The following is a 15,212-nucleotide window of genomic DNA, read 5'->3' as shown; positions in this document are numbered from 1 at the left end:
CGATAGACGAGTTTCTCACTCCAATCACACATCTATCAGATTTCTTCCTTCGTGCTGCCTTTTTTGTGGCTCGAAGCAACGCTGCCGCCTCATCATGGCGCAGCTCATGTAGTAGCGTTGAAGCGACGCTTTCCCATTAATTGCCCGCATAGCGCCATGAACAGAGACACACTATCTCAAAATGCCGTTTCTTTTACAGAGCCAGCGTGAACACCAACATAGTGAACATGAGGAAATTAAGACGCCGCCCCACGGATCTGTACACAACTGAACAAAAAATTACTTCATACGATTGCCATCGTGAGACACTGCATGGTGGGGCTCTCTTCCCCATGACTGCAAAGCACTCACGAAGGCTAAGCGATGGGCGAGAGCAGGAAAAGGCAAGAGGATAGGGTGAACGGCTGGATCAGGCCCATCTGACTCGCACTGATGAAATAGAGGCGTTGGTTGGACAAGAGAAGACAAAGAAATTCTTAGCTGATTTTCGACAATGGAAACTGATATACCAAAATTCTGCTAGTTGGGCCTAATATGTTTGAAGTGGAATAAGTTGAAGTCTCATATATGTGAATTGGCTTTACAAAGTTTTTGTGAATACTGTAACAAATTCACATAAGCTGCAAATTCATACACTTCATTTGTACACATGAGATGCTCTAACGAATGCAGTTTATAGAGCTGTGGTATCTGTTCTCGTTGCAGAGTTACAGACTTTCAAACAACTGGTTCTATATGTTTAAAGCCTGCCAATTTCTGATAATTTCTGCAGAGAAAAAAAAAGAAAAACGAAATGCTGGAGAGACTAAATCGAAGTTTCCCTTACTACAGTCACTAGAATTTACCCTTTTCTTTCATATGCATCAAATTATATTCAAGTTAGTCATGGGATGGTCTCGCTTTATTCTTGTATTCGAATAGAACTCATATCAGTTCAAGAAAAACAAGACTGGCTTAGAAACATACTTTTGAGTCTTGATTGACTACATTCTCAATTTAGGTTTTGTTTCCCAGAAACATCGCAATACTTACGGCACAAAAAATGAGTTACATGTCTGAGGACCGACTAAAATGATGTCCAAAAACATACGAAAATGGTCTACAAAAGCCCTAATCCCTCATGGTCTCACTCACAACAAGCATAATATTAAGCGAAAGCATTCCTTACAATTTAGTCAACTGTCTGTTATTTGACTGTTTTTAATGAAGGAAAGTTCAACTCGAATATCCATGTTACAATATCTGTGTTACAATACCAATGTATCCAAACACAGCAATGCCATTATCTACTGAGTGATTAAATAGATCATGCTTCCCACAACTGGCACAGTAGAGGCATACAGTAAACTCCTAATAAACAGAATCTCAAGGGGCCAGGAACTTGCGGTTCGTTTAACAGGAGTTCCATTTACCGAGAAATTAATAAGGGTCGAGAATCAAAGCACGGAAGCAATCACATCAGAGGCAGTTGTTTCACTTAAGCAACAGTTTCATTTAACAGATTTTCATTTACCGTGAGTTTACTGTAATCATTTCTTTGTATATCCCACATGCCGTCACGAAAGTTTGTAATATTTTAATGTGTTTTCCACTGCATTCTTATCATGAATTTACATTCACTGATGCATCCTGACAATAATGAATGATACAGGCAGCAAAGTTAGCGTGATTGCGCATGAGCCAATGATGAAAGACATAAATGACAAACAATTAGCTCAAGAAACCTTTCCAAGTTCATTATTTTCTGTTTAGGTATAAATTTTTTCTTTTGCAGAAAGTTCTGATGTACTGGATTTGCAGAACTTCTTTATGCATGGGGCACCTCATATAGTTGCGCTAAATATTAATGAAGTAAGTGCTCCAAGAAAAAGAAGCTATCAACACATTCAAGGCTGAAATGTAATTACCTGACCAGATGACAGAGAAGGCACATAAAACTTCAAAAACTACGTTCACGCACCTTGCCTCTCATAATCATATCGTGGTTTTGGGCCATCACATGCCAGATATAATTAATTATATTTATGCACAAAAACTCAAGTCTGCTATTAGCACACTCTCGAAACTAAAATATATATATTTTGCATGACAATAACCGAGCTTGCGGGCATGGCCAATATCTGGCAAAGAAAAGCAGGCTAAGCTGGGACGCCGGCAATTAATATTTGGCAAATACTAATTGGCATTGCCAATTAGTATTTGGTGATGCCATTATACAACCAAGATAAACACAGCTGAGAATGACAATTATAGGGATAAGAAAAAAATGTTTCAGACTCGGCTAACACAGCGAAAGCTGGCATTAGAAAAAGAACTGGCAAACAAGTGCACTTTTCAGCTTTATTTCACATCACAATGCAATGCATTGACAACGCAAGATCATGCAATAACTTTAACTACGTCACACCACACCACACAAAAGTACATAAAGAAACTAAGAACTCTTATTCCTTATCCATGTCCCACTCATCACAATGAGTTGTACTAACTTAAGTAGTAAAAAAGCCAAACTTTGTCATGACCTACAACATATCTTGATAGGTGTTTTTCATTATTATTATTATTAATATTAATATTATTATATTATTATTATTGATATTATTATTATTATTATTATTATTATTATTATTATTATTATTATTATTATTATTATTATTATTATTATTATTATTAACTTGCATGAAAAGGAACGAACTATAAGTAATGTCAAACAATAACCAAACATCTTTGTGCTGCACTCCACTAAGTCAGGGTATCAACAGCATAACAAAAATGGCTGGCAATAGTGGGGCAACTGAGCATGAACATCAATTAACACGAATTCAAAGACTAGTAGTACAAGAAAATCAAAGACATGACAAGTTTTCCCTGCTTAACTTTGTCTTTTTTGTTCTGTACTCCTTTGCTTTGTCTTTAGTGACAAATTCAAGTTCAGATATTGATTGTACAGTATGAAATTAACCCAACAACAAATAATTTGAAGCAGCACCTCCTCTTTTTTTTTTTTTTTTTTTTTTTTTCAGTGCCCGGGCAAAAGAGCGAATTTCAATGGTAAGCGGCCGTCAATGCTAGTGCGGCGTTTCATTTCGCCACCAGGCACCGCAACTAGAGTAGAGATGCCGCCGCATCGTCTCTCGCGCAAACAAATGTCGCGACTGCATTTGAAGCTGCTATACAGCTCGGCTTTCGGCTGTAATCGCATTGTTTAAGGTGTAATGGAAACTTGAAAACTATAATCGTGACGCACTTGTTGTTCTAGACACCCAGCTCATTTCAAAGGGTTGAGTCATTCGCGACTACTCGATTGAGACGCTCGCGCGTCTGCTAGGCAGATACCAGATAGCTCATGCAGTAATCCGCCACAGTTTTGTCACTGTGGCGTTTGCTTGACTGGCTTTTTTGACTAACTGAAAGTCAATTTTTGAGAGAAGCCTTTGCAAGGAGCTAATATTAAAAGCTTGGGTGCCTAATGTTCCCCGATGCTTGCTACTCTCCAGTGGCGTAGCACATCATGCACACGCCTGGAGTTCATGCACTAAATAGCACAAAATGCCACTAGACTGCTTCCAGGGATATAGGTCATCTACCGTTCTATTCGCAAAGCATGACATGTGTTGCCACCGAGAAAAAAACAAGTGTCAGAAAATGAGAAACTATCGCAGGTGATTTCACCATTTGAGAGCTTAAATTAAATAATCGTGAAATAAACGAGAACAGCTCCATATGCGGCGCGATTTATGCAATCTTGGCTCATGTTTTGAACAGGTGCTCTTAAGTCTGAAATCTAATGCCAACTCTCAAATTGAGCCAAGGTGACAGGCATGAAAAATGCGACCTGTGGTCAGTTGCTTGAGCTTGTCTGTGTCGATAGTTATAGCGCGAGAACAGAACGACGACAAAGGGACAGGAAGAAAGGTCGTCGTTCTGTTCTCACACTGTAACTATCATCATGTCATACCAACTAGCCCAAACTGCCACACTTGTCTGTGTATTCAGGACAGATTGTCGTAGCATTAATATCCGGCTACTCAACAATGTTTCTTTCTTCTTCCTTCTGGCGTCTTAAATCGATAGCGAGCAGAGTACAAGCCAAATGGCTGTGTGGTGCCCATGGGCTACCATTCAGCTTCGGGGTGCAATGTTAGCGTTGCACACGGCAGTGATCGTGAGGAAGCGTTGCTACTGATAGGCTCTTTTGTTGAGCTTTCGGATGCAGTGCACTCCCGCTTAGTGATTCAAATTGCCATGTTGCCAAACATGACAGGCACTCTTCAGCTGCCACTACTTATCATCTATAAAATACTCGGGTTGTAAATAACAGCTACATATTAGAGTGTAGTAGGAAGATTTATTAAGAGACCAGTTGTTCTGCCTGACTACTGCAAGCACGCTCACCCGAACATCAGCGGAAGCTGCAATATCCTCGAGCTACAGCCGTACAGTGCATTAAAGCGAAAACTGATCGCTGGCAGCGTCCAGCTTCTTCTCGCGTCGGAGGCGTGAACACGAGTGCTACAAGAAATCATCATTACGTGAGAACGCCATCATGTGACTTCACATATCATAAATGTTTGTGACGTATTGGAAGGTCGCATAACTTGATGGCATCATATAACAACTTCGCTTGGTTGAAATGGGCTGATCATGAAAGCAGTGCATAACCAGCTGAGGGGCAGAAAGCTAGCTTTGTCTGCAATCCTTGAGGCAGTAAGAAAACCATGTTGGGCGCAGAAATATCCCGGAGGGAAGAAGGAAACATTCAGTGCATTGAATCGGAAGGAAACGAGGATAGGTGTTGCCTTTCAGTCGTCTCAAATTTTCATGAAAATCTCAGTGTAGTCCCTTATCTCCAGATTCCGGTGCCATGTTCCCCCATTAAATTTTTATTTACACAGAGCTGGTCTGACACTCTTCCCTCTTTGTCCGTTCGGCGAAGAATCTGACACTATTGAACATTATTTGGTCTCATGTCGTAACTATGCAGTAATTAGGAGAAGATTTTTAGGTACTCCGCGAAGCTAGGTTTAAGTTTAACCACAAAAACCGTTCGATATTTTGGTGCCTTCATTTTGGAAAATCGCCAGGGATGTATTTGATGGGGTGTGTATTTTCATTCAAGACACTAAACGTATTTCAACATAAGGCCCACTTTGACAAATACTAAAAAAAAAAGAGTCGGGAAGTAATTTTCAAAATGTGATGAAATATGAGACATACATCCCAAATTAATTGGGTTTGGCAAACTCAGCTATATGGTCGGCTCCAAAAATTAAGATAAAATTGTTATATTAGTGATTATTTTATTGTTTTTTTTCCCTCTGAACCTATTTTTTTATAATGTCTTCTTTCTACATATATACACCAGTATCATATACTGAGGCATGCAAATAACGAGGTTTTAATAGCTTGAAAGAGAAAATAAAATGCGAATGCTTTAAAACAAGAATGCATATATCGGACCAGTAGCACGGCCTGATAGAGCCTGGTGAAAACAGCGCGCCACTATGTTCGTGTTATTTTTGATTCCTCCCTGCATCCGTAAAGCCGTCAAGAAGCACGACTACAAATTAAGTCGCATGAAAACACGAATTCGCGAGCGTTCTAATACGTGTGGCCATTCAGCGGCAGCTTCCTGAAGTCTACCCGCAAAGCGCCACCATGCGGCAGCAGCAAGCGGAGGCGGACCGCAAGCTCGACGGCCTGAAGAGAGCGTTCGCCCGGGCAAAGAAAAAAATAGAGGCTCTATCTGAACTGAAGTGAGCAAACCAAGTAAAATTATACATGGCATTAGAATCTTCTCCAAAAAGACAATTGCGAGTGCTCCTCATAACAAAAAATAAGACGTATCATGATTACATAGGTTGGCTGCCAGGCAGCAAATGTTATAGCAGGCCTTGGCCCAAAAACCTTTTGAAGTAACATGAAGGCCAACTGGCCGTTATCACTGCTTACTAACGAGCCATTACTTTTCCACAACAGATCTAAGAGCTTACACAAGACATATTTTTAAAAATTAAATATTTATAGTAGTTAAGACTAACAAATATGGGCTGCCTACAGTAAAAATTCAATGTTTTGGAAGGAAGACAAATTAGACTAGCATATTGAAGGCACTCAAAGCAGTAATCACTAGCCCCCTTTATAAAAGAAGCAAGAAGGCACTTGAAGCATTTTCAGGCTGAAGTATGATGGTAACTTAGTATGCATGACAGATAGCAAAGTGGGGCACTGTTCATTTCAGTTATATTTGTAAATATTCCTAATGTGCTGAAATATTAGTACTATTAACAGCTGTTATGCATTAATATCCACATATCAGTATGCATAAGAAACAGTGGAAAAGCACAACTTTCAAAAGCCAGATGCAGCCACCCCACCAAATCGGTAAAGCTGCTATATTGCACACCTTCTACAATACACCTGCAACTTCTAAGGTAACCACAAGCCAAGCAACAAGGCACAGTTCCTTAAAATACCTCGGGATGAGCTGAGCAATCGGAGGACTGCTTCATTCCTACAGCTTCGGTAAAATACTTCGTATAGGATAAAAACACTCTCATTGATTCTGTACGTTCACCTTTAAAGGAACCCTGCAACATTCTTCCGAAAAACCACTGAATGACCTCACTTTCAGAGTACATTGTCCGACAAGTTGTTTGCCAGATAAATTTTTCTAATTCTTCAAGTACAAGAGGAGTTACATATAGTTATGTTTCTTCTCACATTCCGTGCAGACAAGTACGCTGAAAGCTACACAGGGAGGATGATGATGGGGCAAAAAGCTACCTGAGCGCTCCTCATGACCTTGAACACATACTCATCATATTTTTTTTTCTTGATCACGCCGACTTATTTTCAGTATGATTGCAAGAACGCTAGTGTCGCTACTGCGAAACTCTAGCACATTACACAGTGCGGCACCTGCCCGTGGCAGCACCCCATGGCAGCAACGGTAACTGTGCAGCACAAGAACATTCAAACCAGCCATTGGCTGAGCCCTACTCTTCTTTGGAGTAATCAGGCCCGTCTATGACATTTCCCGAGAGAAGAGACAGCATTTTCCAGCTGTCTTTTGAATGTGATTGTGAATTGCCTGCCGTGTGCTATGCAATATTTGACTGAAATATTCACAGGAGCCGTGACTACCGAACAGCAGCCTTTTTTGGCCATGTTCAAAAAGTGTTGCAGGGCCCCTTTGAGAATCTTTTAAGCAAGCACTGCGTCATGGCTTTTTCTATAGTATCACAAGGTTATTACGAAAGGTTATAAAGTTTAAAAAGGACTTGGCACTCACTTTCTAAGTCTTCCTAATGTTAATAGTCATGTAGTAGTGGTAAAACTATCACATATTTTATTACAGTACTGGTCATAATTGCACCAACCAATAAACTCTCAACAAATGTTCAATGTATGCATACAAATTAAGTCAACAGACTGCACTAAAGAGGCAACAAGTGAAGCATGCCGACAGCACTTAGCAGTAGCTAGAAAGTTTGGTTTGCACAAACACACAACGCACGTCACAGGCTGAGAATGTCCGGTTGGGATGACAACATATGCTCTTAATTTCTAGTCAGCAAACACAAGATGTCCTGTCTGTGTTACTGATCAAGCTAACACAGCGGCCAAGTAAGCCAAAAGTCTGATTCACATTACTCCACAGTCACAGAGTCACACTTGGTCAATGCAGCCAACTAAGCCAAAAGTCTGATTCACATTACTCCACAGTCACAGAGTCACACTTGGTAATGAACCACACTAGGTGGATTCCTTCTCTACCCTCTAGTACACATGGATCATCAAACTAACGACTCATCATCTGTTTTCATTAATAAATTATCCAGAAAAAGTTCCCAACTTCAACCCTCAAATTGAATTTTCGCCCTTACAAGGAAATGCCTTAATGCACATTCGCAAATTTCTGCGAATGTGCATTTTCTTAAGGCACACAAGCTCCTTTCCAAGCTGCCATAGGAAGAAGTTTTTGAAAAGAAAAAAAAAAACAAGTTCATTTTGTACATGAACGGGAAAAATCTTTTTTCTAGAAAAAGAATATTATGCAGCACTGAAATGCATGCCACAGCAGGTTATGTTAACTTGAGACAAAATTTAAACAGAGTGCTCACTGCTTCCATTAGCAGTCTGACAACTTCCAAGTTCTCCGTACTTGAGCTTGGGAATTTAACTGGGTGAATGCTGCAGATTAGCAAAGGAGCTGCTATCAGAATTCAAGAAGAGACATGTTTGCAAAGTGTCCCTAAACTCTGATCCAGTTTGTTCAGGCAATGCGGTGCAGTACTGGGCAGAACTCAGGCTCGACTGGTGGCTCTGAGCCCCAATGCCACTATGTGACAACCCAGAAATCTGACCAGCTACTCCATCTGGACCTGCAGGATGTGCCACATCTGTAACAGCTCGCACAGGAACGTCTTTTATAATATCGTCACTCGATTCTACAGAAGGCCAAAGCCAGTCTATTCCACCGAGCTCTGCCTGCTTGGGAGAAGGCTCTTTATTTAGCCTCCCTGTACTGCCATCAGAACACGGCCAGGTCATAGACTGTGCTGGCTCATGAAGGCCCCATCGTTCAAAAGAGGAGAGATCCTCTGCAGTTTGATCACTGTCATAGACTGTGCGCAATGATAAATCAGGCACAGCCTGCGGACTGTCTATATATTTAAGATCATTACCTGAATGACTAGGAGGCATAATAATGTCTGGTAATCTTGATGTGGGATAGGGAAGCTCACAATCAGCTAAATTTCTTGCTTTAACATTTGATGATGAGCCTTGTGGGCTTACACTATGCAAATTGAGATGTTCAGGGCCTGGCTCAGGACTATGCAATCTTTCATATCCAGAGTCAATCAAACAAGGTTCGCTACTGTTATGTTGCCTCAAAGTTTCCGGCTGGTCAACTCTTTCAGGATGTGTCGAGGCCGACTTCTCTGTAGACACTGAGCCAACAATAACTCGAGGAGTGAGCGCACTTTGATTTTTACGTTCTCTTGTAATCAAGCGTGGATGAGTGTGTCCTATAAGCTTAACTCTTGTATTATATTCCGTTTCAACAGTCTCACCACTATTTGAATCAGTATCAACACCAACATTAGTTCCTTGTCTTAATGTCTGCAGACCATAGAAGTTTCTGTTACGGCATGTAACTAAAGAATTTGATCGAACAGTAGGCGTCTCTTGTTCCCCCACTGGACTCTCACTATTTTGCAAACTGGAAGCATCAACCACACTTGCTACTGTGTATGTGTGCTCATCCAATACATGGACAGGTGGCATTTCTTCAGATGATGTGTCACATGTCAAAGAGTTAGTGTAGTTGCTTCCAAGACCGGGATAAAATGTTACTAGAAATGCATCTGTGTCAATGCCACAGGTCGTTGCACCTCGCCCAGCACAGATTCCCTCTGAAGCTCCTGCACCAATTTTCGGCTCAGTTTCACGTCCAGAGTCAGTCAAACAAGGTCCACTACTGTTATGTTGCTTCAAAGTTTCCTGCTGGTCAACTCTTTCAGGATGTGCCGAGGCCAACTTCTCTGTAGACACTGTGCCAACAATAACTTGAGGAGTGGGTGCAGTTTGATTTTTACGCCCCCTTGTAATCATGCGTGGATGAGTGTGTCCTATAATATTAACTCTTGTATTATGCTCCGTTTCAACAGTCTCACCATTTGTAACAGTATTAACACCAATATTAGTTCCTTGTCTTAATGTCTGCAGACCATAGAAGTTTCTGTTACGGCATGTAATCAAAGAATTTGAGTGAATAGTAGGTGTCTCTCGTTCTCTCACTGGACTCTCACTATTTTGCAAATTGGAAGCATCAACCTCATTTGCCACTGTGTATGTGTGCTCATCCAATACATGAACAGGTGGCATTTCTTCAGATGATGTATCACATGTCAAAGAGTTAGTGTAGTTGCTTCCAAGACCGGGATAAAATGTTACTAGAAATGCGTCTGTGTCAATGCCACAGGTCGTTGCACCTCGCCCAGCACAGATTCCCTCTGAAGCTTCTGCACCAATTTTCGGCTCAGTTTCACGTTCAGAGTCAATCAAACAAGGTCCACTACTGTTATGTTGCTCCAAAGTTTCCTGCTGGTCAACTCTTTCAGGATGTGCCGAGGCTGACTTCTCTGTAGACACTGTGCCAACAATAACTTGAGGAGTGGGTGCAGTTTGATTTTTACGCCCCCTTGTAATCATGCGTGGTTGAGTGGGTTCTATAATATTAACTCTTGTATTATGCTCCGTTTCAACAGTCTCACCATTTGTAACAGTATTAACGCCAATATTAGTTCTTTGTCTTAATGTCTGCAGACCATAGAAGTTTCTGTTACAGCGTGTAATCAAAGAATTTGAGCGAATAGTAGGTGTCTCTCGTTCCCTCACTGGACTCTCGCTATTTTGCAAATTGGAAGCATCAACCTTATTTGCTGCTACTGTGTATGTGCGCTCATCCAATACAAGACAAGGAAGCATTTCTTCAGATGATGTGTCACATGTCAAAGAGTTAGTGTAGTTGCTTCCGAGACCGGGATGCAATGTCACTACAAATGTGTCTGTGTCAATGCCACAGGTCGTTGCACCTTGCCCAGCACTGATTCCCTCTGAAGCTCCTGCACCAATTTTCGGCTCTGTGCCATCATGCACATCAACCGGCTTTTGTGAAGCACCTTTGCCTGCATCTACAGCCAGCACAACCTCTTTCGACTCTCTGGGTGCGGCTTCAGCCAGTGAATTTATCTCAACACGTCTTACATCTTCCCCAATTTCTTTTGTTAAGGACACAAGCTCTCTGTCGTTTGTGCTCATTGAAGGAACATCCGAAGAAACTACAGCGTTCAGTTGTTGATTCTCACTGGCTGCACTCTCCTTCGCTGCAACCTCGGAGCACTTGCATGTGTTGAAGCCCGGAGAACCCAGGAGTGGGCCAGTAATGCATGCTTGGGTGCAAGTGCGTGCACTCAGCAGCAGCTCTCGGTAGCAGTGGTGGTGGTGGCAAGTTGAGTCAGTTAGGGGGCACTTGCAAATTGTCAACGCACCTGATGGTCCATTGCCTCCTGGAATACCGCCAGAGTCCTCGGCAGCAGGTGAGGTCATTTTGGGAGCCTCCCGGCTACCAAAGGTAATTTCATGCTGTCGGTAGAGCCTGTGATGCTGCAACTGAGACACCCACTGCTGGAACTGCGCTTGGTTTTTCACCTGCATAGCCAGGCAGAGCCTGTTAACTTTAATATGCAACACTGAAACTTCTACCCCTGTTATTCATTGTTAGTCACGATTACCAAAAGTGGTACAATACCTTGAAAGAAACAAGGAAGTTTGCTAAAATAGAAGTGTATTAAGTGCTTGAGTTACTAAACAAGAGCTGTGATCCAGAAAGAACAATGCTAGAATGTCCTGTCTCAGAAAAGTTCAAGCACCTCTTATGGACCTGCAACCTCAAGAAACTACCTCGTACTTTACATCTGCAACCTTGGATTAACTATATATCGAACTGAACCAGCAATTGAACGTTGCAGGTTTAGTACTTGCCTGCGGCAGGTTGTTCTCCACATATATATTCTTCACATTTATATACAAAGTCTTCACACACACCTTTATCACAATTACTACGATACACTTAAACAGGACAAATAATGTCTTCTATACTTTCCTTGGCTTCATTATCAGCTGAATTTCATTAAAATGTACTGTCAAACAAAGTCCCTCAGAATTCTCTTCCTTCATTTAACAACTTTTAAGTTTTATACAAGCAATATAAACAATGTATAATTTCAGTTGTGAGCCTTTCTGTTGGGCTCTTATAGAATACTTTAAACTTATAGAGCTCATTTTCCGGAAATAAAAAGTTCTTTCTCCTAGGAGAATCATCTCGACTACACGAGTAACAAGTAAACCACAGAACACTACCATGCAGTCATGAGAATTATTAAGAAAAAAGCACCAAATACAGCAGCATTTTTTTGCTTATTGTAAGAAAGACAAATAACCCCAAAATTTACTTTAAGAAGTTACATTCGCAGCTGCCTAAAGAGTTGATGACATGGTACCACTATGCTAACCATACATGCCAAGTTCAAGGATTCTGAATCCGTGAGATTTCCGCAATGCAGGGAGGGGGGGGGGTCACACTGAATTATTTGCCCCCCTTTTTTGTTACAAAAAAAAATGCGAGAAATTTGAGGAGGGAGAGGGGACCCAATTGCAAGTGCAAACATCAGCGTTGGGGTCTTACAAAGGCTTGGAGTGGCCAAACACACGAGGGTAGGGTTTCCCACTAAGGTGAGAGTCTCAAAGCGAGAGTGCAAACACTCCCAAAATTTGGCATCGTCAAAACAACTAGCAAAATCTACTTCCATCAAAACAACTCTCCTATGTCTTCCTGGGACACTTGAACGCACGAGACGGCGCAGCTATCTGCCGCAAAAGCGTGGGTCAAAGTTTTGCTCGCTACTACTTCAGACATGAACGCCAAAACGCTTCTGGCTTTTTTTTATGTATTTGCTGCCTTTATTCTACCACTGTGTCGGCTGTGTGCCCTCGGGGCTCATGAATCACTATCGCGTTGCTGCGACCGTGCTTTTGCGTGCGGCGGTTGCAACAAACGATAGTTCCGTTTTCAAAACTAATTCATTTTATGCTACCTATGACCGCATCTACCACGGTTTTGTGCACAGAATTTGCGAAAGCAGCGTTGCTTTGACTGGCCGAGCGTTGGACGTACGCACACTTTCGGAGTGTCGTCAGTTACCTCATCGCCATACATTACCGCGTCAAGAACGACCGTGGTTTCATCCATAGTGGTTGTGGCAAGGACAACCACATGCACTGTAGAAGACAGTGCGTGCGCTGGTCGCACGCGTACTTCTGAAGCTCGTAGCTCTCAGCCTTCGTTCGACGATTTCAGTACTAAAGTTCATATCACTCACCGCGATTAGGAAAAGTGTTCGAAAGATTCGAACTTTGGCACAATGAATAGAGTAGAATTTGGCTGGGAAATTTCCCGAATTCGTATCTGCCACGGTTTCTTATTACTGAGATTCGACTGTACGTTCATATGAACGTGTCCTAAATTCGTTTATAATAAAATGCGATGGGTTTGCAAAAAGCCTGGAGCGGATTGACCTGCATTTTTGTTAATGCGGCCAAATCATATACAGAAATTTCGATTTCCAGGAGATTTTCAAGACAACCATACAAACGGAAGAAACGGTTGAAATCTGGGAGTCTTGGCAGGTATGGCTAACACAACAGAAACACAATGAAATGACATGTTAGAAATTGCCAGACCTAAAGCATTAAGAAAATATTTGTAAATTATAACAAAAACGTACCTTCAGATGATAAATAAATTCCTCAGCATCGATGTCAATCCGCCGCCCTTTGCCTTTGGTGGAAATCACAGAGAGCCCAAGATCAACCGACCCATGATTTTTTCCCTTTGCCATCTGAAATTTGAGGAGACTAATTATTAGCCCTCTATGACAGCGTACCTAATCTGAATACGCTGGCATTCAAAAAAGAAATAACTTGCTGATACATGGTGTACAAGAAAACACTGACGAAATTGGTCAGCAGCTTGAGACATGCGTGAAAGAATAAATTCTAATTAACATACTCAAGGTCAATAATGTTATGAAGAAAGAATCCATATGATAGGCAAACCTAGTAAAAAGCCGAGGCCAATCATTTTAAAAATGTTTGATTCCCGCGACAAAGCCAGAGTCTTGAAAAACTCTTTTAAGCTAAAGGGCACAAATTATGGAATAGGCAAAGACTTCTCAGCTTGCGGACGTGACATCAGAAGAAAACTTTGGCACTTTGCTAAGGAGCATAGGGCATCTGGAGCAAGGTATCTGTGGTTGTTGACAAATTGCGATTAAATGGGGAGCTTTACCACTGGGACGATGCTAAAAATGATCATCATCATCATCATCAGCCTGATACGTCCACTGCAGGACAAAGGCCTCTCCCATGTTCCGCCAGTCAACTCGGTCCTGTGCTTGCTGCTGGCAATTTATACCCCCAAACTTCTTAATCTCATCTCCCCACCTAACCTTCTGTCTCCCCCTAACCCGCTTGCCTTCTCTAGGAATCCAGTTAGTTACCTTTAATGACCAGCAGTTATCCTGTCTACGTGCTACGTGCCCGGCCCATGTCCATTTCCTCTTCTTGATTTCAACTATGATATCCTTAACCCCGGTTTGTTCCCTAATCCACTCTGCTCTCTTCTTGTCTCTTAAGGTTACACCTACCATTTTCCTTTCCATTGCTCCCTGCGTCGTCCTCAATTTAAGCTGAACCCTCTTTGTAAGTCTCCAGGTTTCTGCTCCGTAGCTAAGTACCGGCAAGATGCAGCTGTTATATACCTTCCTTTTGTCGGATAGTGGCAATCTACCTGTCATGATTTGAGAGTGCTTGGCAAATGTGCTCCACCCCATTCTTATTCTTCTAGTAACTTCAATCTCGTGGTTCGGCTCCACGGTTATTACCTGTCCTAAGTAGACATAGTCTTTTACAACTTCAAGTGCACTAGTTATTACCTATCTCGAAGCGCTGTTCTCTTGCGAGGTTGTTGTACATTACTTTAGTTTTCTGCAGATTAATCTTAAGACCTACTTTTCTGCTCTCCTTGTCTAACTCCGTAATCATGAGTTGCAATTCATCCCCTAAGTTACTCAGCAATGCAATGTCATCGGCGAAGCGCAACTTACTAAGGTACTCTCCATTAACTCTTATGCCTAACTGTTCCAATTCTAGGCCTCTGAAAGCCTCCTGTAAGCACACGGTAAATAGCATTGGGGAGATTGTATCCCCCTGCCTTACACCCTTCTTGATTGGTATTCTGTTGTTTTCTTTATAAAGCTCTATAGTAGCAGTTGATCCCCTGTAGATTTCTTCCAGGATGTTTATATATACTTCATCGACGCCCTGATTCCGCAGTGTCTGCATGACTGCTGATATTCCTACTGAATCAAATGCCTTCTCGTAATCTATGAAGGCTATGTGTAGTGGTTGGCTATATTCTGAGCATTTCTCTATTTACCTGATTGATAGTATGAATGTGGTCGATTGTTGAGTAGCCTGTTCGAAATCCTGATTGTTCCTTTGGTTGATTGAACTCTAACGTTGCTTAATTCTGTTAGCAATTACCTTTGCCAATAGCTTGTATACTACGGAGAGCAAGCTGT

At 41.7% G+C, this 15,212-nt stretch overlaps 1 protein-coding gene across 7 annotated transcripts in view; it reads right to left on the bottom strand.

Moving 5' to 3' along the window:
- The window catches only part of LOC119176065 (oxysterol-binding protein-related protein 6), a 172,712-nt gene that overhangs the window by 55,797 nt on the left and 101,703 nt on the right, over positions 1-15,212 (bottom strand). For all 7 annotated transcript variants that reach the window (XM_075876688.1, XM_037427179.2, XM_037427180.2 and 4 more), the window contains exons 5-6: positions 13,356-13,469; positions 11,061-11,220 (exon numbers count right to left, since the gene is read on the bottom strand). In XM_075876688.1, the coding sequence (XP_075732803.1) occupies positions 11,061-11,220; positions 13,356-13,469 (274 nt within the window). The remainder of the gene's footprint in view (positions 1-11,060; positions 11,221-13,355; positions 13,470-15,212) is intronic.

This window comes from Rhipicephalus microplus, chromosome X, assembly GCF_043290135.1.
Source record: "Rhipicephalus microplus isolate Deutch F79 chromosome X, USDA_Rmic, whole genome shotgun sequence".
In the NCBI taxonomy this organism is placed as follows: domain Eukaryota; kingdom Metazoa; phylum Arthropoda; class Arachnida; order Ixodida; family Ixodidae; genus Rhipicephalus; species Rhipicephalus microplus.
Note: the sequence above shows the minus strand (reverse complement) of the source record. Positions and strands in the feature narration are given on the sequence as shown.